We start from the raw sequence: 17,299 nt of genomic DNA on the forward strand, positions 1-17,299 counted from the left end.
TGCTGCTATGGATAAAGGGATGGTTGAGGGGGAGAAGACAGAGAGTGGTAATCAATGGACACTGCTCATCGTGGACTAATGTTATTAGTGGAGTTCCTCAGGGTTCAGTGTTGGGTCCATTGTTGTTTTCTGTATTTATAAATGATATTGGAGATGGTATATCAAGCTTAATGTCGAAGTTTGCAGACGATACAAAGGTTGGCAGTGTTGTTAAGGACACTACTGACGCTATGCTGCTGCAACAGGATCTGGAAAGGTTGAACAGATGGGCTGAGAGGTGGCAAATGATGTTTAACATCATTGACAAATTTAAAGTACTGCATATGGGAAACAGTAACCCCAGAGCAACGTATCAACTCTGTGGTACTACACTGACAGTGGTAGAGAATGAAAAGGAACTGGGGGTAATTGTGGAGGCAGATATGAAGTTCTCTGAGCAGTGCAGGCAGATATGAAGTTCTCTGAGCAGTGCAGACGGGCGGCAAGAGTAGCTCATGGTGTCTTGTCAATGATATACAGGAATTTTTCTAGCAGGGATAAGGAGGTGATTATTATCTTGTATAAGGCAATGGTCAGGCCACACCTTGAGTACTGTATACGGGTCTGGAGGCCTCATTTCAAGAAGAATGTAGAGCTGCTGGAACGAGTTCAGAGAAGGGCAACAATATTAGTGAAGGGAACAAAGGGGTACTCTTACGAAGAAAGGCTTAAGTTTTGCAAATTACAGTGTCTGGAGACTAGGAACCGGCTAGGTGATCTGATAGAGGTGTATAAAGCCTTGAATGGTTTGAGCATGCTCAATGCTGATGGGTTCTTCCTCTTGCTCAGAATGATCACCTGAGAGGGTATAAATTCAAATTGAGGAAAGACAGATGTAGGATAGATGTGCGGAAAGTTTCCTTTAGCCAGCTGTAGTTGGTTGGTGGAACAAACTTCCTTGTTGTGGAAGTTGATAGCCATCCCTTGTTGTGGAAGTTGATAGCCTAAATAAATTTAAGGCTCAGCTGGACGGTTATTTCGAACGAACGGAAGGGTGAAATAGAAGTGGATTTTTTTTTTTTTTTTTTTTTTGGCTGATGCTGCATAAGCTTGGTTTCTTGCATCATATGCCTCTACTAATGCTAATGGTTTTGTCGAGCAGTGTAGTAAACTCGTTCTACTCTAAAATTTAAATTAGTAAGCACCTGTGAATTTCTGCGTCAGATATACGCGCTTTTTTATTGTTATTTTTTTTTTTTACCAAAATTCACTAAAGCCTGGTGGGTCTTTCTTTCCAGAGAATATCAACGTTACTTTTTCTGGTCAAACAAAATTAATTTTAAAAATTACAATGTGTATCAATGTTCTGGTTTTTAGATGAATATTTATTCACTATCTGAAATCAAATTTTGCGATTTTTTTTCTCGGTTACTATTTCACATTTGTCTTTTCGTGGAGTGGCCAACCTTTTTTCAAGCAGCGGATTACACTTTATTATTATTAACCCGTTTATTATTATAGCAAGTGTATGATATCACCCCTTTTACACAGCCAACCGGCTAGAAAGGCGTACAAAAATGCAGGAACAGCAATTGGTTACAATATTTACAAAAGTGCAATTTTTCACAATATAAGGAATAATAAGGAATTAATTAATTTCACAATAAGGAATTAAATTATCGACAATATTAAAAGGGGAAATTATTTACAGTATCATACAAAAGTACATATTCAACAGTGACTTTTTTTGGGCATTCCATATTCTTTATCCATGTAGTTTCATCAGGGGTGCTCCCGTTCTATGGTTGAAGTAAGCTGTAGGCTTCAGAGAGGCTCTTCACTCTGTACTGCTTGCTTTCAGAGTATTTCACAGTGGCTACAGCTAATGAATTGAAAGGTTGACTGAGTTCTTTGGGAAAAAAATTCTTTAGACAGGACAGGTTGGACAGTATGGAATGTAACGGTAGGTAGGGGTTGCCATTACTGCGTCCAGCACGTGGAGTAGAGATAAATCCTTAAAGACTGAGGGCGTCAATCACACCGGTAAACATCTGAGAAAGAAGAATACTGTATTCCTGCATGCTATGAGAACTCTCCAAGAACAATATTTAGGTTGGTATATAAAACAGCCCTGGAGATTTTAAATGCGTTGCCCGCTACCCTAATCATCCATCGCATCGCATTACCCAGTACTCGACTACCAGGAATCTGTTTACGTACGATGTCGGAGCAGAAGATCAGACTGGCAATGCACGTAGTGGAATTGGTTGTAGTATGCTATTCTGGCTTTGGCATTGAAGCTTCTTGGGCAGCAATTTCAACTAGCTAGTTTGCCAGGTTAGATATAGTGATGTCTGTATATCCTTCCAGTTTATTTTTGTGAGACGTGCAAAGATGATTTCTGGGTATAAGTACCTGATGGAATATATTGTTTTGGCCATCACTTCATTCCCGAAAGCTTCGCCAGCGTTTGAGTCGTTATTAACGTTGAAATCATGTAATGGGAAAGTGATCAGAAGGGAAGTTGTAATGTTCGGTAGTCAGGCTACGGTGTAGGAGATTGTGGAACAGTAGATCCAGAATCTGGTTTCCTCTGGTAGGAGGTGTAGTTTGGTGAACTAAGCCAAATGTGCCAATGATTGTTCTGAGATCTTCAATGGTCTCATTATGTCTAGGCGTAGGAATGTTGAAATCGCCTATAATGAAAGTCGGGGTTTTGGGGGGCTAGGTTGGCTGCTAGCCATGCTAGCAGTTCACTTCGTGAATCTTCTGTATGGTCGGGGGTTAGATATACAAGACAAATTTGGAGTTGTATGGCATTCTTTCTAAATGTGGCACATAGGGTTTGGAAGTTATCTGATTTGGTCACCTGAAATCTGGACTGCTTGAAACTGGATGAGTACAGTAACGCAACACATCCGCCGCGTCTGCTATCCTTGGAATAACGGAGGCTGAGGTAATCGAGAGGCTGACCTATTACATCCAGTTGCCTTCCGTGAAGGTTTCGGTCAAACAGGCGAACTAATATTCAGATAATCACATGATGGTTTGTAGAGAGTGTAGTTTATTGCTGATTCTGCGTACATTTAGGTAGAAGCATTTAACGGGAAATATCGGGACAAGTTCAACGAGGCTGACGTTGGTTGCTGTCCCTGTGTAGTAGTCAATCTCATGCGGTAGGATGAGGGAGAGGTCCGTTCTTTATATATTTTTATTAGAGTTCCTGGTGGCCAGGTCTGGTATCCAGTACTTTATATCATCACATTTGTCACAAGTAATAGTGAATGAGGCATAAGAAGGGTATCTTGTTTTCAGAGGTTTCACAGCCACCTTGATCCCTATTTGCTCCTCAAAGAATTACATATATTGGCACTGGTTATGAATGGTCGAAATCTCGATATGAAAATTTTCAATTTCGTGTGGATGGATGTTATAATGTATACTGTCTCCAATATGTTGGATTTGTCGACTGGTCTGGCTTTGTTGGCGCATGCTGGGGTTGTTCCTTAAGCGAGACTAGACCTCTGGGCAACCATTCTATTTACAAAACTATCTTGGCGAGAAGTCGGATCATTGACCATTACTGTCGCGCACGCAAAACTCTTTCGGCTTAAACCTTTTTCAGCGATTATTTTATTTTATTTTATTTTTATTTATTATTTATTTTTTTTTAAGGCCCTAGCCACTGAAATCTCAGGAAACTAGGTGGCAGGGCCTGCCAGAGTAAAATATCAATTACTAGGTACCTGGTCTGCCTCCACGAGGCTAAGTGTGGACAACGTTGGGCCCCAGCAGGGGTCTAGCGGCTAAATGGCCAGAAGAACAACGAAACACAACACTACACTTACAAAATCCATACACTTTTAAATCTCTGGCCTTTACAGTGAACTGTTACACCTACAATGAAAGCAACGCGGAGTTGGGGGAAACCTCCGGTGCCGCTAGACACGAATACACTACATTTTTGACCATTACTGTCACCTCCAAAGAGAATTTAGGTCGCGGTTGTTGGAAGGATGACTGCTGGGAGACTATGTGCATAAGTGGATTTGCCATGTGTGTCGGAATTTGTACTTAAGTGTAGGCACGACGTATTTTGAGAGGACTCAATGTGAGAAAAGGCTGCTTTAGATATATAATTGATATCATACCCAGGTTCACAAGAATTACATATATTGGCACCGGTACAGATACAGATAATTGACTCATATCGAAGGGGATGGGTAGGTCGCTGTTTCCTGTTAGTGGGAGATTGTTTCTATTTAGTATGGTTGGGTTGAGATTTAGTGGGTTAATTCATATTTTGTTGACCATCACGATGTGCTAGTACCTTGTATTCTTTGCGGGACATTTCCAACATTATGTTAGAGATATCCCGCATGCCACCTACAAGCAGATCCAGAATCTACCGATATCAATAATTTCTTCACCCCCCCCTCCAACTTAATGATGCCGCTGTTAGCCAGCCCTAATCCAGTCATAAAACTCATTCCCAAACAAAGGATCCCTCGTGCCAATACTTGATGCAGCATCCATAGAAAATGCCACCCACTTTAAAATAAGGTTTAAGATGGTAAGTTGGATCTGTATCTCCAATTACGTGTCCATAGACTTGCATTTAGTAGGCAGCAATTAGAATGACAGCCATTGTAGAAATGGAAACACTAATCATACACACATTTCAGAAAACAAAAAAAATGAATACCTTCGTGCTACAATCATTTAAATACTTCTAGTGTAACTTAACAAACCTCTGAATTCGCCGACATAGCATTTCTTTTCTCTTTTAGGTTCCTTCAGAGATTGCCGTTCCATCTGACTAGTCCTCACATTGGGTGAAGACAGTTAGCGAGAATGTCCTGCACGTCGGACACATTCCTACCAACAATAACGTCACTTGTGTTGCCCCTAACGGTTGAATGTGTTGATTCTTTAGTTCCCAACAATAACGCGATGAGCACGTGTGGAAAGTGCTCGCGTGGAAATGTCCATTAGCGCGCAGAAGAGATATTCTTGTGTTGTGTGTTGTCAGCTAGCAGTGAAATCTCTCATGCGTATTTGAGTGGAAAAGAAGCGCAGGGTACGAACAGAGGTAGGCAGGGGGAGACCGAAGCCGGCGAGGCGATCGAGTTGCAACGTGTGGTGTTTCCGAGGACGTAAGACAACGCCGTATTATCATTTCCCTCGCAGCTGTGTTTTTCTTCAGTTTTCTATCCGCAGACCAAGTCTGTCAAAATAGTCGATTACTGAAGTTATCTTATTTCCTCACACCTGGAAAAGCGCGTGGCGCCTACAGACACTTCCATTATCCACACCTATTCCAGTATTTTCTGGCCGTTTCTCTTTCGGGCAAAGGTCAGATAATACGGAGCATTCGTTAAGTGTTAGAATGTGCACATTACGTTACCTACCCTCAGTTCGCACTCTGTTCCCGCAATTACTCCAACGGACCTACTTTCCATGACCCACACAGCGTATCCTTTCAGAAGCTGCACGCAGGTCCCTCTGGTGACAGAAAAAAGCAAACCCTTCTCTTCTTACTTTAAAGTGACGAATGCCAACTGGCAGAATGAGGGCAAATTAATTCCCGTTTCGGACGTTGCGCTGTCAGATCTTCGAGTGGTTTAGTTCATTCACTCGCTGTTAAACTCTAAATAAAGTCCGATTTCGCTGCTGCGAACATTGGCCTGTTCTATCACCAAACAGCGCTTTTCCATCCTTCTTTAGCAAGATCTTATAGTTTAATCCCAACTGAATGAAGAATTATACAGTTTAACCTAAACCGTCGTTCTGATTACTAGAAAACAAATCACTATTTTTTATTAGAGATACCACAAATATATCAAAGTAGTATATTATGTAATCAGTCTATGGCATGAGATCATGACCGCTGTTGGAGAAGACATACGATAAAGGTATGTCAGAAAAGAGAGGGTAAGGTTTAAAGAGTGGCAGAAAAGCTATGGCAAGCTTGTTGGAGATCGTCTGAAAAAGGCAGTGACATATTTAATGATGCCTGAAGTGAAGACGATGAAGAAATTAATAAATGGCCTGCTTTAGGGTACCAGACAAAAGTTGTCATCGGTCAGGGATTAAAAAGTAAGTAGCAGCAGCTGGGTTTGGTTGAGAGTGGTAACTTCGATGTGGTATGCTGGTCAGTGCATGTCATAAAAGAGTATGATCTGTATGATATTCCTCGAAGAGGATTAGAAGATAAAGTTGGGTCTCTATCCCCGGATGATCTAAGCCCTTTGAAAGTTATGAAAATTATATGGCATTCTTGGTTTTTATAAGAGATAGCCATATTGAATCTACGTACAGTGATCACTTTGCAGCTAGCTTTAATCGGCTTTTTATTCACCGTAGCTGAGTTAATCAGTCTCTGTTAAAATGTTATTTGATTTTGCGCTAAAGCAGCTAAGGCCACGTGTGTCTTGAAGTGCGATTGTTCAATAAACTGTGGATATTCTATGGTCGGGTTGCCGGATGAAAAATCCGAGTTTATGGGATTAGAAACATGCAGCCCTCTCCCGAGACAAACTGATTTAGACACAGGGTGAAATAAACCTCAAAAGGTCCTCCCCGCATAGACAGGACTCTAACTCAGTGCCTTTTCCACACAGTGTGGAAATTCAGTCATTATAACCAGGGCTAATGTGCTACGATTTTGTTGGTTTTCACCCATAATACTTAGATTTTCACTCAGAAAAATCAACCTTCAAACACACCGGTTTACGGACAAAATAGGTTAAGCCGCGTGACCTTATCTCATACTATCATAAAGTTACATGTAATTAAAAAGATCAAGAGTTCGAGTCCCATCGATGAGCGTTAGAACTTTTTTTCCCTTGGATGACCCCGCCCCCCTCAGCAGTTAACTAATCGGATTCATCACAGCCTTGTCGAAGCCTGGAAGCAACTGTATCCAAGTAACAGCTCTCACGGATGGCAAAATAGTGAATAATAACATACAGGGGCGGCATTTGTATTTGGCATCCAGACCTTTTAAAGGCTTTCACGGTGCGCCTCGACACTAATGTACTGAGGATCGGGTGGAGTGGGGTGGGATATGCTCCAAAATGATAAACCGACCTTTAGAACACACGCAAGACGCGTCACGGCCTGAATTGCCTTCTCTGCTAATCCGAAACAACCAAAGCCCAACGAAACGTGTTTTACTTCCTGGTCTGCTTTATTCATGCTCTGCTTCCAGACACATCCCACAGGAACCGGTTGTTAATGGCTTGCTCTCTGTCTCGACGAGTTGCATCGGCGAACTCAAACACCGAGCAATAGGCATTCCGAATCGTGACGTTTTCAGTGCGTGATTTTTAAGTTACTGACTTCAAAAAAATTTAGTGGTTGTTTCCAACAAATGCTCTTTCAGCATTGGTTTTCATATTGAATTCCCGAACAGAGAATCCAGTGTTTTTTTTTTCTTTTTTGTTTGTTTGTTTTTTAATGTGCGTCATTCCGAAGAAACAAAAGTCACACAGGCTTTTGATTACCTTCAGTAATTCGGAGGATTCGGATTAGCGGAAGTCTGATTAACTTTTGTCAAGAATTGACGAATCAAATGTCAAATTTTCTCCGAGTTCACTCACGCTAAAGATAAAAGCAAATTAAATAACAGGGCATCGTTCATCATTTCTACCAGTTGATTCACGGGAAAGCAGGAAGAGAGGTATTGATTCATCGAAGCCTTCCGAGACAGAAGAGAATTAGCAACGGAAACAACAACCCCTGGACTGGAAATTTCACATACACTATGATTGCAATTCAGAACCATTAGCGGTAAATCAAAAGGTTTTCACAACTTAGTGCGATAGCTTGCAATTGTTTATGACCTGTGAATGTAATAAAGGAAAAATGGGACACAGATTAACCTAATATTTTTATGTAGACATACAGCACTGCCTCTTGTAACAGCAAATATTTCCACTTTTTGGATTTATCACTGGTCACATTTGTGTCCTCGCGAGTAGCACAGTGAATATAATCACCGTCCTGACCACAACAGGAGGAAAATGCATGGGTTGGTATCTCATCACTGACGCGAGTAATTTTTATGGGCTCTTTTCACAACGTTGCTGAGTTAGTCGGTCTCAGGCTTGGTTGTATTTTTTTTTCCTTCCTGAAAATCGGGTTTTTATCCAGCAAACAGGCAGATCAACCATAAGAACACATTCAATTTACAGATTCAACATACTTGTCGCCCCATAGCCTCAGTGTTGCTTTGGTGCTAAACACACTCACTTATTTATCACTCGTATGAAGAGGTCTGGGTTCAAATCTAATCGAAGATGAAGAAATTGTTTAAAGTTCTCTTCTATCAGCTGTAGTTCGCCTATTCTGCCAGAGGGTGTAGGCTTTGTCACCCTATACAGCATGAAAATTGGCCCTTGAATACAATACACATTTGCGAGGTAAAGATTACGTGAACTGATAAACTATATGAAGTGGCACATTGTAACCAAAGTGACCGATGCTCTAACCTCACCCCCCCCCCCAATAAAAGGGCCAAACATCCACTATCTGCTTGGGGAAGAGACCTTCAGAGCCAGCTTAAGACTGTGTCTCTTAAAAATTAAATACAAGTTTTGCCATCCAGGCAGAAGCAGGATTGGAACATATCACTCTCAAATATTGGAACATACCACTCTCATACCACTGACAACAGGCTAATAAAGAATTTATTAAGGGGGCTGGCCACAGGTAACAATGCAGACCAAGTAACAGCAACCATAACCGATACGACTGGATTATCATTTTGACCTGTGATAATACTGTATAACAATTCTAAAACTAATATTTTTTTATTTGAAAGTGGTCTGAAATGTCTTAAAACAATGAGTGCCGGATTGAAAGGATCTGTTTTTGACATTATCCATCCATTCAACCTCCCTTGACATAGAACACGTGATCCGAGTGGAAAATGCAGAGGTACTCACAAAAAGGAGAGGGGGATGGATTAGTTGTCGTGATAGGATTTGAGGGGCATCAGCAACTTAGACCATATTGCTCCGTATATATTTTACCCGTAAATTGCGTATGTCCTGTGGTCGATTTTCCGTTTGCTCGACAAAAAAACCTGAGTTTCCGGGAAGAAAAAAACCATACTACCCTCGCCTGAGGTCGACTAACTCAATCACGTTGTGAAAAAGACTCCATTCCTCGCTCAATGACGGAATTCGAATTCAGGTCTTCTCCATCCGGTGTCAGGAGGACGGAGATTCTGTCAACTGTGCTACTCACGATGGCTGAAGGACACACAGAGTAGGCAACGGGAACTACTCCGTGTGTCTTTAGCAGACATGGGCTTGAACCCCGATCAATCCACGCACGTGTACTTAGGCACCATCGCGCATGACTACTGGTCTATGAAAAATTAAAGGCAGTTTGTGCGTAAATCTAAATCCCATGCTAGAACACGATTCCCAGGTCGTAAAACCTATTGCATTGAAAAGAAAATTGCAGTGATTGGGGACAGTTTTAAAATAACATAAAAAAGGAATCTGCAAATTCCATATTAGAGACGTCACTCTCATGCGGTTAATCAAACTATTTCTTTGATGAAAGGCCTCAACTGACCTTCACACATCGGATACTTTTTGACTACCCTGCTGGAGGAGAATCGAACAACATATCTGCAAGAAAAGATATCTTCAGCTTGAGAAAGCTGTTAATTTCCCTTATGTTACTAACCCCTCTCTCGATAAAAAAAAAATAAATAAATAAATAAATAAAATAAAAATAATAAAAAGACTGTGCGCACAATGGTTTTTACACCCAAAACTCAATACTCGTTGATTTTACATTATAATATTACCTTAAGCTATACGTAAAGCTTAATTTTTATATTATTTTGTTTCTCAGACGTACTCTCCGTGCTCTGAAAAATTAAATTCACTTCAATCTTTCACCAGACTACAACGCTACTGGAATTTCCAACTGATAATTTTAAAACGTTATCTCCAGCGATATTAATTTTTCGGGAGTCTAAATCGCCATGGAGGAAGTCCTACATTTATTTGTAAGAGACTGCGCCAATACCAGGCTTCCTGGAGGATGTCCTTGGATAGTTATCTTTTCCAGTATGTGTGTCTCACGCGAAGTGTAGGCCGATTAGATAACGATGTTGCTCCTTCACTAACGCATACATCGTTTACGGTCAACAATCGCAGCGTAAATATTGCGAGTCAAGCACTCTGACCATGACCTCATACGGATATCAGTTTCCACGTGCGAAATTATGTTTCGAAATCTGTTTTATTTACTGTTTTTTGTTTTCTTTTTATTGGCGGCAGAGCGCATTGAACAACCGACCAGAAGGGTACGCGCAGGATGAACACTGGAAGTCGGAGAATTGAACATTCCACTCCCACCGTTGGAAAATAAACAGTCCACGATTGGATGCGTTCCAGTGGTGGACTGTTTAGTTCTTCGAGCAACAAAGAAACCTAAAAGGAGATAGACGAGTGACGTCAATTTGCATGCACGTGACCAACCACCCAACGCAAATCGTTTGTCATAATTAAAGTGAGAACTCGGTCCATTACACCAAGACCGTGCTGAAAATTATTTTTAAGTAGCAAATTACGCATCGCGCAGAAAGAGGGAAAAAAATAGAAGAAGAGAGGGGTCAATGGTAGCTAACGCTGAGTCAACACATGGAAAGTACTTAACAACACTTCTTTCAGGATGGCTCCATCGAGAGCGCGCGTTAAAAAGGAATGCGTCAAAACATTCCTCGGATAGTCAAGGCTTAACAGCGATGACATATTTTCTTTGAAGAAATGCAGTTTTCTCGTGTGAGAAGATGTATTCCAGACACGGCACGATGATAACACAGTTCGCACTACACCCTTCTAGGCGACACAGAGGTAACTCGAGTCCTCTTCTTAATGAGCTCAAGAAAACGCAAAGTTTAAGATTACTGACCTTCTGTGGTTGCCTTGGTAACCGCAGAAAGCTAGCGTGTAAAGACAGTAGGGTTGCATCGCGACACTTATATTCAATAATATTAATCCTAGTGTCATCTTTCGGTAAGGCTCAGATAAAAATGTGATTGCAGTGTAGTTTCCATTAATAATATCAAGAAATGAATGCTAACTAGGTTCCATTTGTACAAAATACAATGTTTATTGAAAATAATAGTGTATACCCATTTTTAACTATGAAAATGGACCGTATTTTCATTGTGAACGAGCAGCATACCTTTTGGTATTCAGAATTCCTCCGCAAGGTATTTAACTTTGAAAGTGCCCGTGGCCACGTGCCATATTTATGTATGTAGATTAGTGGGGCGGCATCACAGTGAACACAGAGTGCGCTGCAGTCAAACAAAAGGTTGGCAGCGGACATGGTACTTTGCGATATTAATAGACTTCCTAGGGATCATCTGCTTATGTAGCTAACATAAAAGCATTTATTATGAGTTGTGCTAACCTGTCGTATATGATAAATAAACGACAGCTCCAAAGTTGGCCAGGGGTTACAAAACTGCTTTGGCAAGGAGTAGTCAGTTATTGCTAAAATAAATAAATGGCCTCTATTGACTGAAGATAATGATTACCCTTCACGCAGTGAAGCCTGCCACGGGTTTTTCAAAAAGGTTTGTCGCTTACAGCATGATAGGATTCCATCCAATTTCTTTTGCCGAATGGAGATGCATTACTTTGATTGAGCGTCCAGTAGGCGTACTGAGATAGACTCGCAAACTATGTAGTAAAAGACTAGACACAAAAAACATACGATATACAGAAGAGCACGTTTACAACGAAGTCGCTTCTTGTGGATTTAACGAATAAATTTCAATTTACCTCGATTTAGAGCTTAAGACGGGTGGGTGGTAGAGATATCACAACTGGAAATGGCACCCACGGTATAGCGCGAAGAAGGAACTTTGCGTGTTAATCCTTTACTGCTCATAAAACCCATTATCAGAAATGGATACCTATTTTTTTTACAAGAAAGCGTTACTTTTTAAATCGTATTTAAAAAATACGATTCTGCTTATATTTCACTGTGCTGTATGATCAATACAGTACTGTACCCATATCGAAAACGTAAGAAAGTTTTGAACTGCGGTTCTATGAATGCATTTCACAACTTGCCCCTCAGCCAGTGTGTACACGTTTTTGAAATTAACAGCGGGTTGTTGGCTAAACGTACATCCCCTAATTTCAATATTTTAAATCACTCCGGCAACATAGCCCATAAAATGTTGTCGACAAACTTGGATACCCCCGAAAATCGAATTCAGTCCTCTTCAAAGGTAAAAACGTCCATGAGAACTTTTTGAAAGAGACTGTGAAAGAGACTTTTATTCAACTCCCAGAAATCATGCTGTTGCAGATGAATAACCCGGTTCTGCTTTACTCTCTTTGGTCAGATGATGTTCGGGTACGGCTATGCTAATCGCCAACATGAATGCAACGAATGCCTGGAATCACAGTTTGGTGTGGAGTATTGCCACACAATCGTTTCGAGAAGAAATACTAGAGTTCCCGGTATAAGGGAATAAGGGAATGATGAAAATCATTCCCTTATTAATAAATAAGGGAATGATGAAAATTTAATATCTGTGGATATGAAAAAATACCGTGATACTCGATGGTTTTCGTCTTAATTTCAAAAAGAGTCGGCAAGCTTATTTTTCCACCTCCTTGCAAAACTGTTGCATTGATAATAACACGGTTCCAACTGAAAAATTTTAACAAAAAGGACAGGTTCGTTCCGGATCATCCGATCACTGCGTCATTACTTTTTATAAACTATTAGCCGGCGCCATCTACTGAACTGCTTACAAACTGCGTACATTATACAACTGACTGGTTTTACACTTAAAAAAACAAGGGACGGGCCGTGCAAAATAGAAATCTTCGCCACTTTACAGTTAATGCGCACACAAACAAGACGAGACCAATTAAGAACTTCACAAAACAGTTACTCTTCGTGAGCTCGGCAGGATCACAGATCACCGACGCCATCCTGATAGTCGTAAACTGCCTCGAAATGCATAAACGTTGAGACCAACGCAGGCGTTTCCTTTCTTAAGTTCAGTGAACGCCATTCGGTCTTTAACTCAGTTATCATTCATCCACATCCAGACATTTTCATCTCTCCGATATTTAGCGTGGATGCTTAAAACTATGGGGAAAGAGCGTGATATTCAGCAATGCCTGGCGGTGAAAGTCCATTAAAAGACCCCAGGAAGGTTGTTACTAGCGGATGTGCTGACAGGTGACTCAAGTTCAGAAAGTCATCCTTCACAGAAGAATATTTTTTTAAATATCGCGTGAATCTATAAAAAGCACGTGTCTCTCGAAAGTACAGGTGTCAACACTTGAGCTGTTCGCAGTCTTCCACGCGGTCACCCTACGGAAACTGCCTGTGGTACGATCCACTGTCTCCAACCACAGACACATAAAACTGGAAATGATCCTCGCCTACACTGAAGTAGGAATAGTATCGGCGACAAAACAGTGACTTTCTCTGTAAGGAAGTCGTTTTACACTTCCGCTGAAATCGAAAAGACCTTTATGTTTATAATTTTATAGCCTAATGCTCTTTGTTTGATTATTACCTCCTTCAAAAGAGCCGTTCCTTGCCTGTCGTCGCTCGGTATATATTGATGTTTTTCAGCTGTAGGACCGACGTATGTAAGCCACGTTCAGGTCATTTTCAGATAAATAGTGGGGAAAAGGAGCTTTTTACTGAAGACAAAATCGACCCACAATCTATTCAGCTCTAAAAGACATTGAAATCGAAAAATATAATAATACATTTATGATTAAACTGTTAATTCTCGTCTTCGTTCTGGTGAAGAAATAGTTCTTAAAATGTGTCATTTCAGAGCAAAAAAAAATCATCAATTCTGTTAGAAAATCAAACTAGTTGGATAATCCAACTAGTTTAATTATCCAACTCACTTTGATTTATCCAACTTTGATTATCAAGTCAGAACTCCACTCCTTGACTGACTTTTTCCAGTTAACTGCGCCTACGATGCTCTATTTCCTCGCGTTACCTTGACATTGAACTATGAAGATGAGCCACTCACTTCCCAGAAGAGAAACGGTTGCCTTTCTTCCTACGAGAGTTCCATCACCCTTCGGAGAACGGTTGTGTCACCCTAAGTAAATGTAAACTTTAGTCACCGAATGGTTGAAGTAGCAACATGGCAGAAGAAGATTGGCTGCCAAGAGTTGGGTATAATGATTCATACGCACTTAAAAAATAGAAAAGTTTTTTTTACATCCAATACACCCTCAAGGTGGCAAGAAGAATTTTACACATTCACTCAGTCTTACAATATATACTACAGGGTGGCACGTGCCTTACAACAGACTGAATCTTTAGATACCAAAGAGACCCACAAAATTGGTGTTTAAAGAATCGTGGAAAAGAAACTCTCCTTTATCTGCAAATACCGTAAATCATAAAGGATGTTCAAGTTCGCGGCAACTCCTCCAATGACTTTTTCCTTGTGGGAACTAATGAAGAGGAAAGTGTTCAGAAATAAGTCCGTGGCACTGACTGTATGAAGGACATAATATTCTAAATATACGTACGCAAATATGTATTTTAAATATGTGTTAAGACCTTTAGATATTTAAATATGTAATGTTATTTCATTACACTCGTACAAATAGATGAAATGATTTCTGTGAAGCCCCCTCCACAATCTTACGTTAGATTACTTGAAAAAAATATAAAAATTAAAGATTTTAAAATATGTTGTAACTTTTGAAATATAATGAATTAGCCAAAAATATTAAATATATTTTTAAAAGTATAAGAGCTTTTCGAGTACTGTATCAATTTATTAATTAATAATATTATATTAATCTTAATTTCTGTTAGTGTTTTCTTACGTTGGTACGAACATAGCCATAAAGAACATCACTTCCAGCAAGCCCAGAAAAAAAAAAAAAAACATTAAGTAATAAAATGGAAAAATATAAACAAATACGTGTGGTTTTACAGGCTGTTAGGGATTTGATAGTCCACCAGTGATCAAAAGAAGCCATAAAAGTTTTATGGAGTCCTTTAAAAAATTAAGTATAGAAACGAAAGTGGAGAACTGCCATAAAAAACTTTCATATAACTTTGGATCACCTAACAAACTGGAAAATTGCCAAAATTTAGTGAAACAGTTATTTATTTTTATTTTTTGTTTATTATTTTTTCCCATTTATAACGCGTTAATATAAAATCTATAAAACAATCGTTTAATTAAATTTATTTTAATTAGTTGTCGCTTGGAACTTTCTAACCAATTTAGACATTACAGCTCGTTTTATTTTTAACTTTCTCTTTTCAGATTCCTGGCACAATCAAGTATTTCGACTTCAACCGGTCGACAGCCCAGCAATGATGGCTTCTTACTTCGGCCGTGAAAGGCGAATCTATTCCAATCCTAAAGCGCTTCCCGGGCTTTACACAATCGATCTCGAGTCGCCAACAAGAGATGTCACAGTCAAGATTTACGTGTCCACGAAGCCAGACGCCAATGAGGGTTACTATCCCGAACTTCCACCGGACCCTAAAGTAGAGCTCGTGAAAGTTCGGAGGAACAGAGTTCTCATCAAATGGAAGGCAAGCCCAACTTCCGAAAAGGGAACTTCTATCGAATATTGTGCTACCGCCAACCCTAGAGAAAACTATCCCACATTCTGCGCTGTTACTTCCGACTTGAAAGGAGATGTTCCGACAACCCCTCCTTCTTCAGCCGGCTTTGGATTCTCATGGGAAAAAACAACCAGGAAGAGCTTCACATCTAAGGTGACCGATCTGCGGAAAAATGCGGAGATGAAGTCCGATGTGGTGTTGGCATGTGTAGGACAAAGAACGTGGCACAGATTCTCACGTTTGAAGAAAGGAACCACATATCACTTTGACGTATTCGTCATCAACCCTGCCACTAACGCTAGTGCCTCTTACGTTGGTACCAGCGTTGCCACCAAGAACGTCACTACTCCCAGTAAACTCAGAGACAATTCACTCACATCTGTGGTGATGACAGAATCCAACAGGTTTACCGTGACCCATAAGTACTTCCTAAACGCTCCCGCAGATGGCATTTGGTTCTTCATACAATCTTGCATTGGCCCGGGTCCGGTCCACGTTTCCATATCAAGAGATAACAAGGAGCTTCTCTCCGAAGAGGTCATGGACATGAAGATGCTGAAGCTGACCAGTCCTACCAACGGCACCTACGTCATTAACTTCCATACCAAACTTCGCAAAGTACGAAAAGCAAGAATATGGGTGAGCAAGAAATATCAAGCTTTTCCTTTTCCTACTCTTCCGGTGGACCGTGGAGTCAAAGTATTTGACACTCTGACTACGTGCGATTCGGTTACCCTCGGTTGGCCCACAGCAATCGATGAAAAAGTGAAATACTGTATTTATAAGAGAAGAGTCACTGCTGGGCTAATGAAGCTATTTGCGAAACCCCAAAACGTCTGCGAGGAACCAAGAGATGGCAGCACTATTCGCGAGAGTGTTCTGTGTCGACGCTATCATCGTTTCAGTAGGCAAAGATTTAACAACATTATAATGCAGAGAATTCAAGGGTTGGAAGCGTCGACTACTTACTTGTTCGAAGTTCAGGTCACGAAGTCTAGAGGAAAGATGTTACCCTACGAGCAAGTGTGGGTAACAACCAGGAAGACGTGCACATATCCCCGAACTAAACGGTGACTGCCTACTTAAACGTCCCCAAAGAACATTTGCGCTGAGCATGAAGTACAAATCTGCTACACACACAAAAAGTAAATATTTTTAAACTCAGAATAGCCGATCTTTATCAGATTAGTTCCTCCGAAGATTATTTATTCAGCTGACTTTACCTGTTTAAGTTCGATGCCAGGCAGTTATCCTTAAAACTAAAGTGGAAAAAGAAAAAAACTTTTCTCAGAAGGGGTATTTTAAGGTGATTAATCGCTCTTTCATCTACAACTGGAAATAGTATAAAGAAAAAACAGTCCAAGACGTGTAATGAACTTGGTTCTTCCTACAGTGTAACCTGAAGAATGTTGATGAGTCTTGAGGTTGTGTGTCCAAAAATTAAACTGTGGGACCTAAAAAGACAATGAATCCATTATGCTAGAAGTTAGGTTCCTCACTGAACTTTGGCGTACACACAATGCATTCTCTGTGAACAATAATCTCGGTCTTGAACATTACAAGTGCCATTTCTACAGCTCTGTGTTGTGTGTGTGCGTGTGTATGTGTGTTGTCACGAAACCATAGAAAGTATCGTATTCTAACCAATGTGATGTGGAAGCCTCAACCCAGTGTCGTATTAACC

General features: G+C 40.4%; 1 protein-coding gene across 2 annotated transcripts in view; it reads left to right on the forward strand.

Annotated features, from left to right (window-relative positions):
• The window catches only part of LOC150088153 (protein NDNF-like), an 80,632-nt gene extending 63,759 nt beyond the window's left edge, over positions 1–16,873 (forward strand). For both annotated transcript variants that reach the window (XM_090369353.1, XM_090369354.1), the window contains exon 4: positions 15,308–16,873. In XM_090369353.1, the coding sequence (XP_090225479.1) occupies positions 15,308–16,689 (1,382 nt within the window). In that variant the 3' untranslated portion in view covers positions 16,690–16,873. The remainder of the gene's footprint in view (positions 1–15,307) is intronic.
• The last annotated feature ends 426 nt before the right edge of the window (positions 16,874–17,299 follow it).

Source organism: Mastigoproctus giganteus, chromosome 3 (genome assembly GCF_048544385.1).
Source record: "Mastigoproctus giganteus isolate SK-2022 chromosome 3, ASM4854438v1, whole genome shotgun sequence".
Classification (NCBI taxonomy): Eukaryota; Metazoa; Arthropoda; class Arachnida; order Uropygi; family Thelyphonidae; genus Mastigoproctus; species Mastigoproctus giganteus.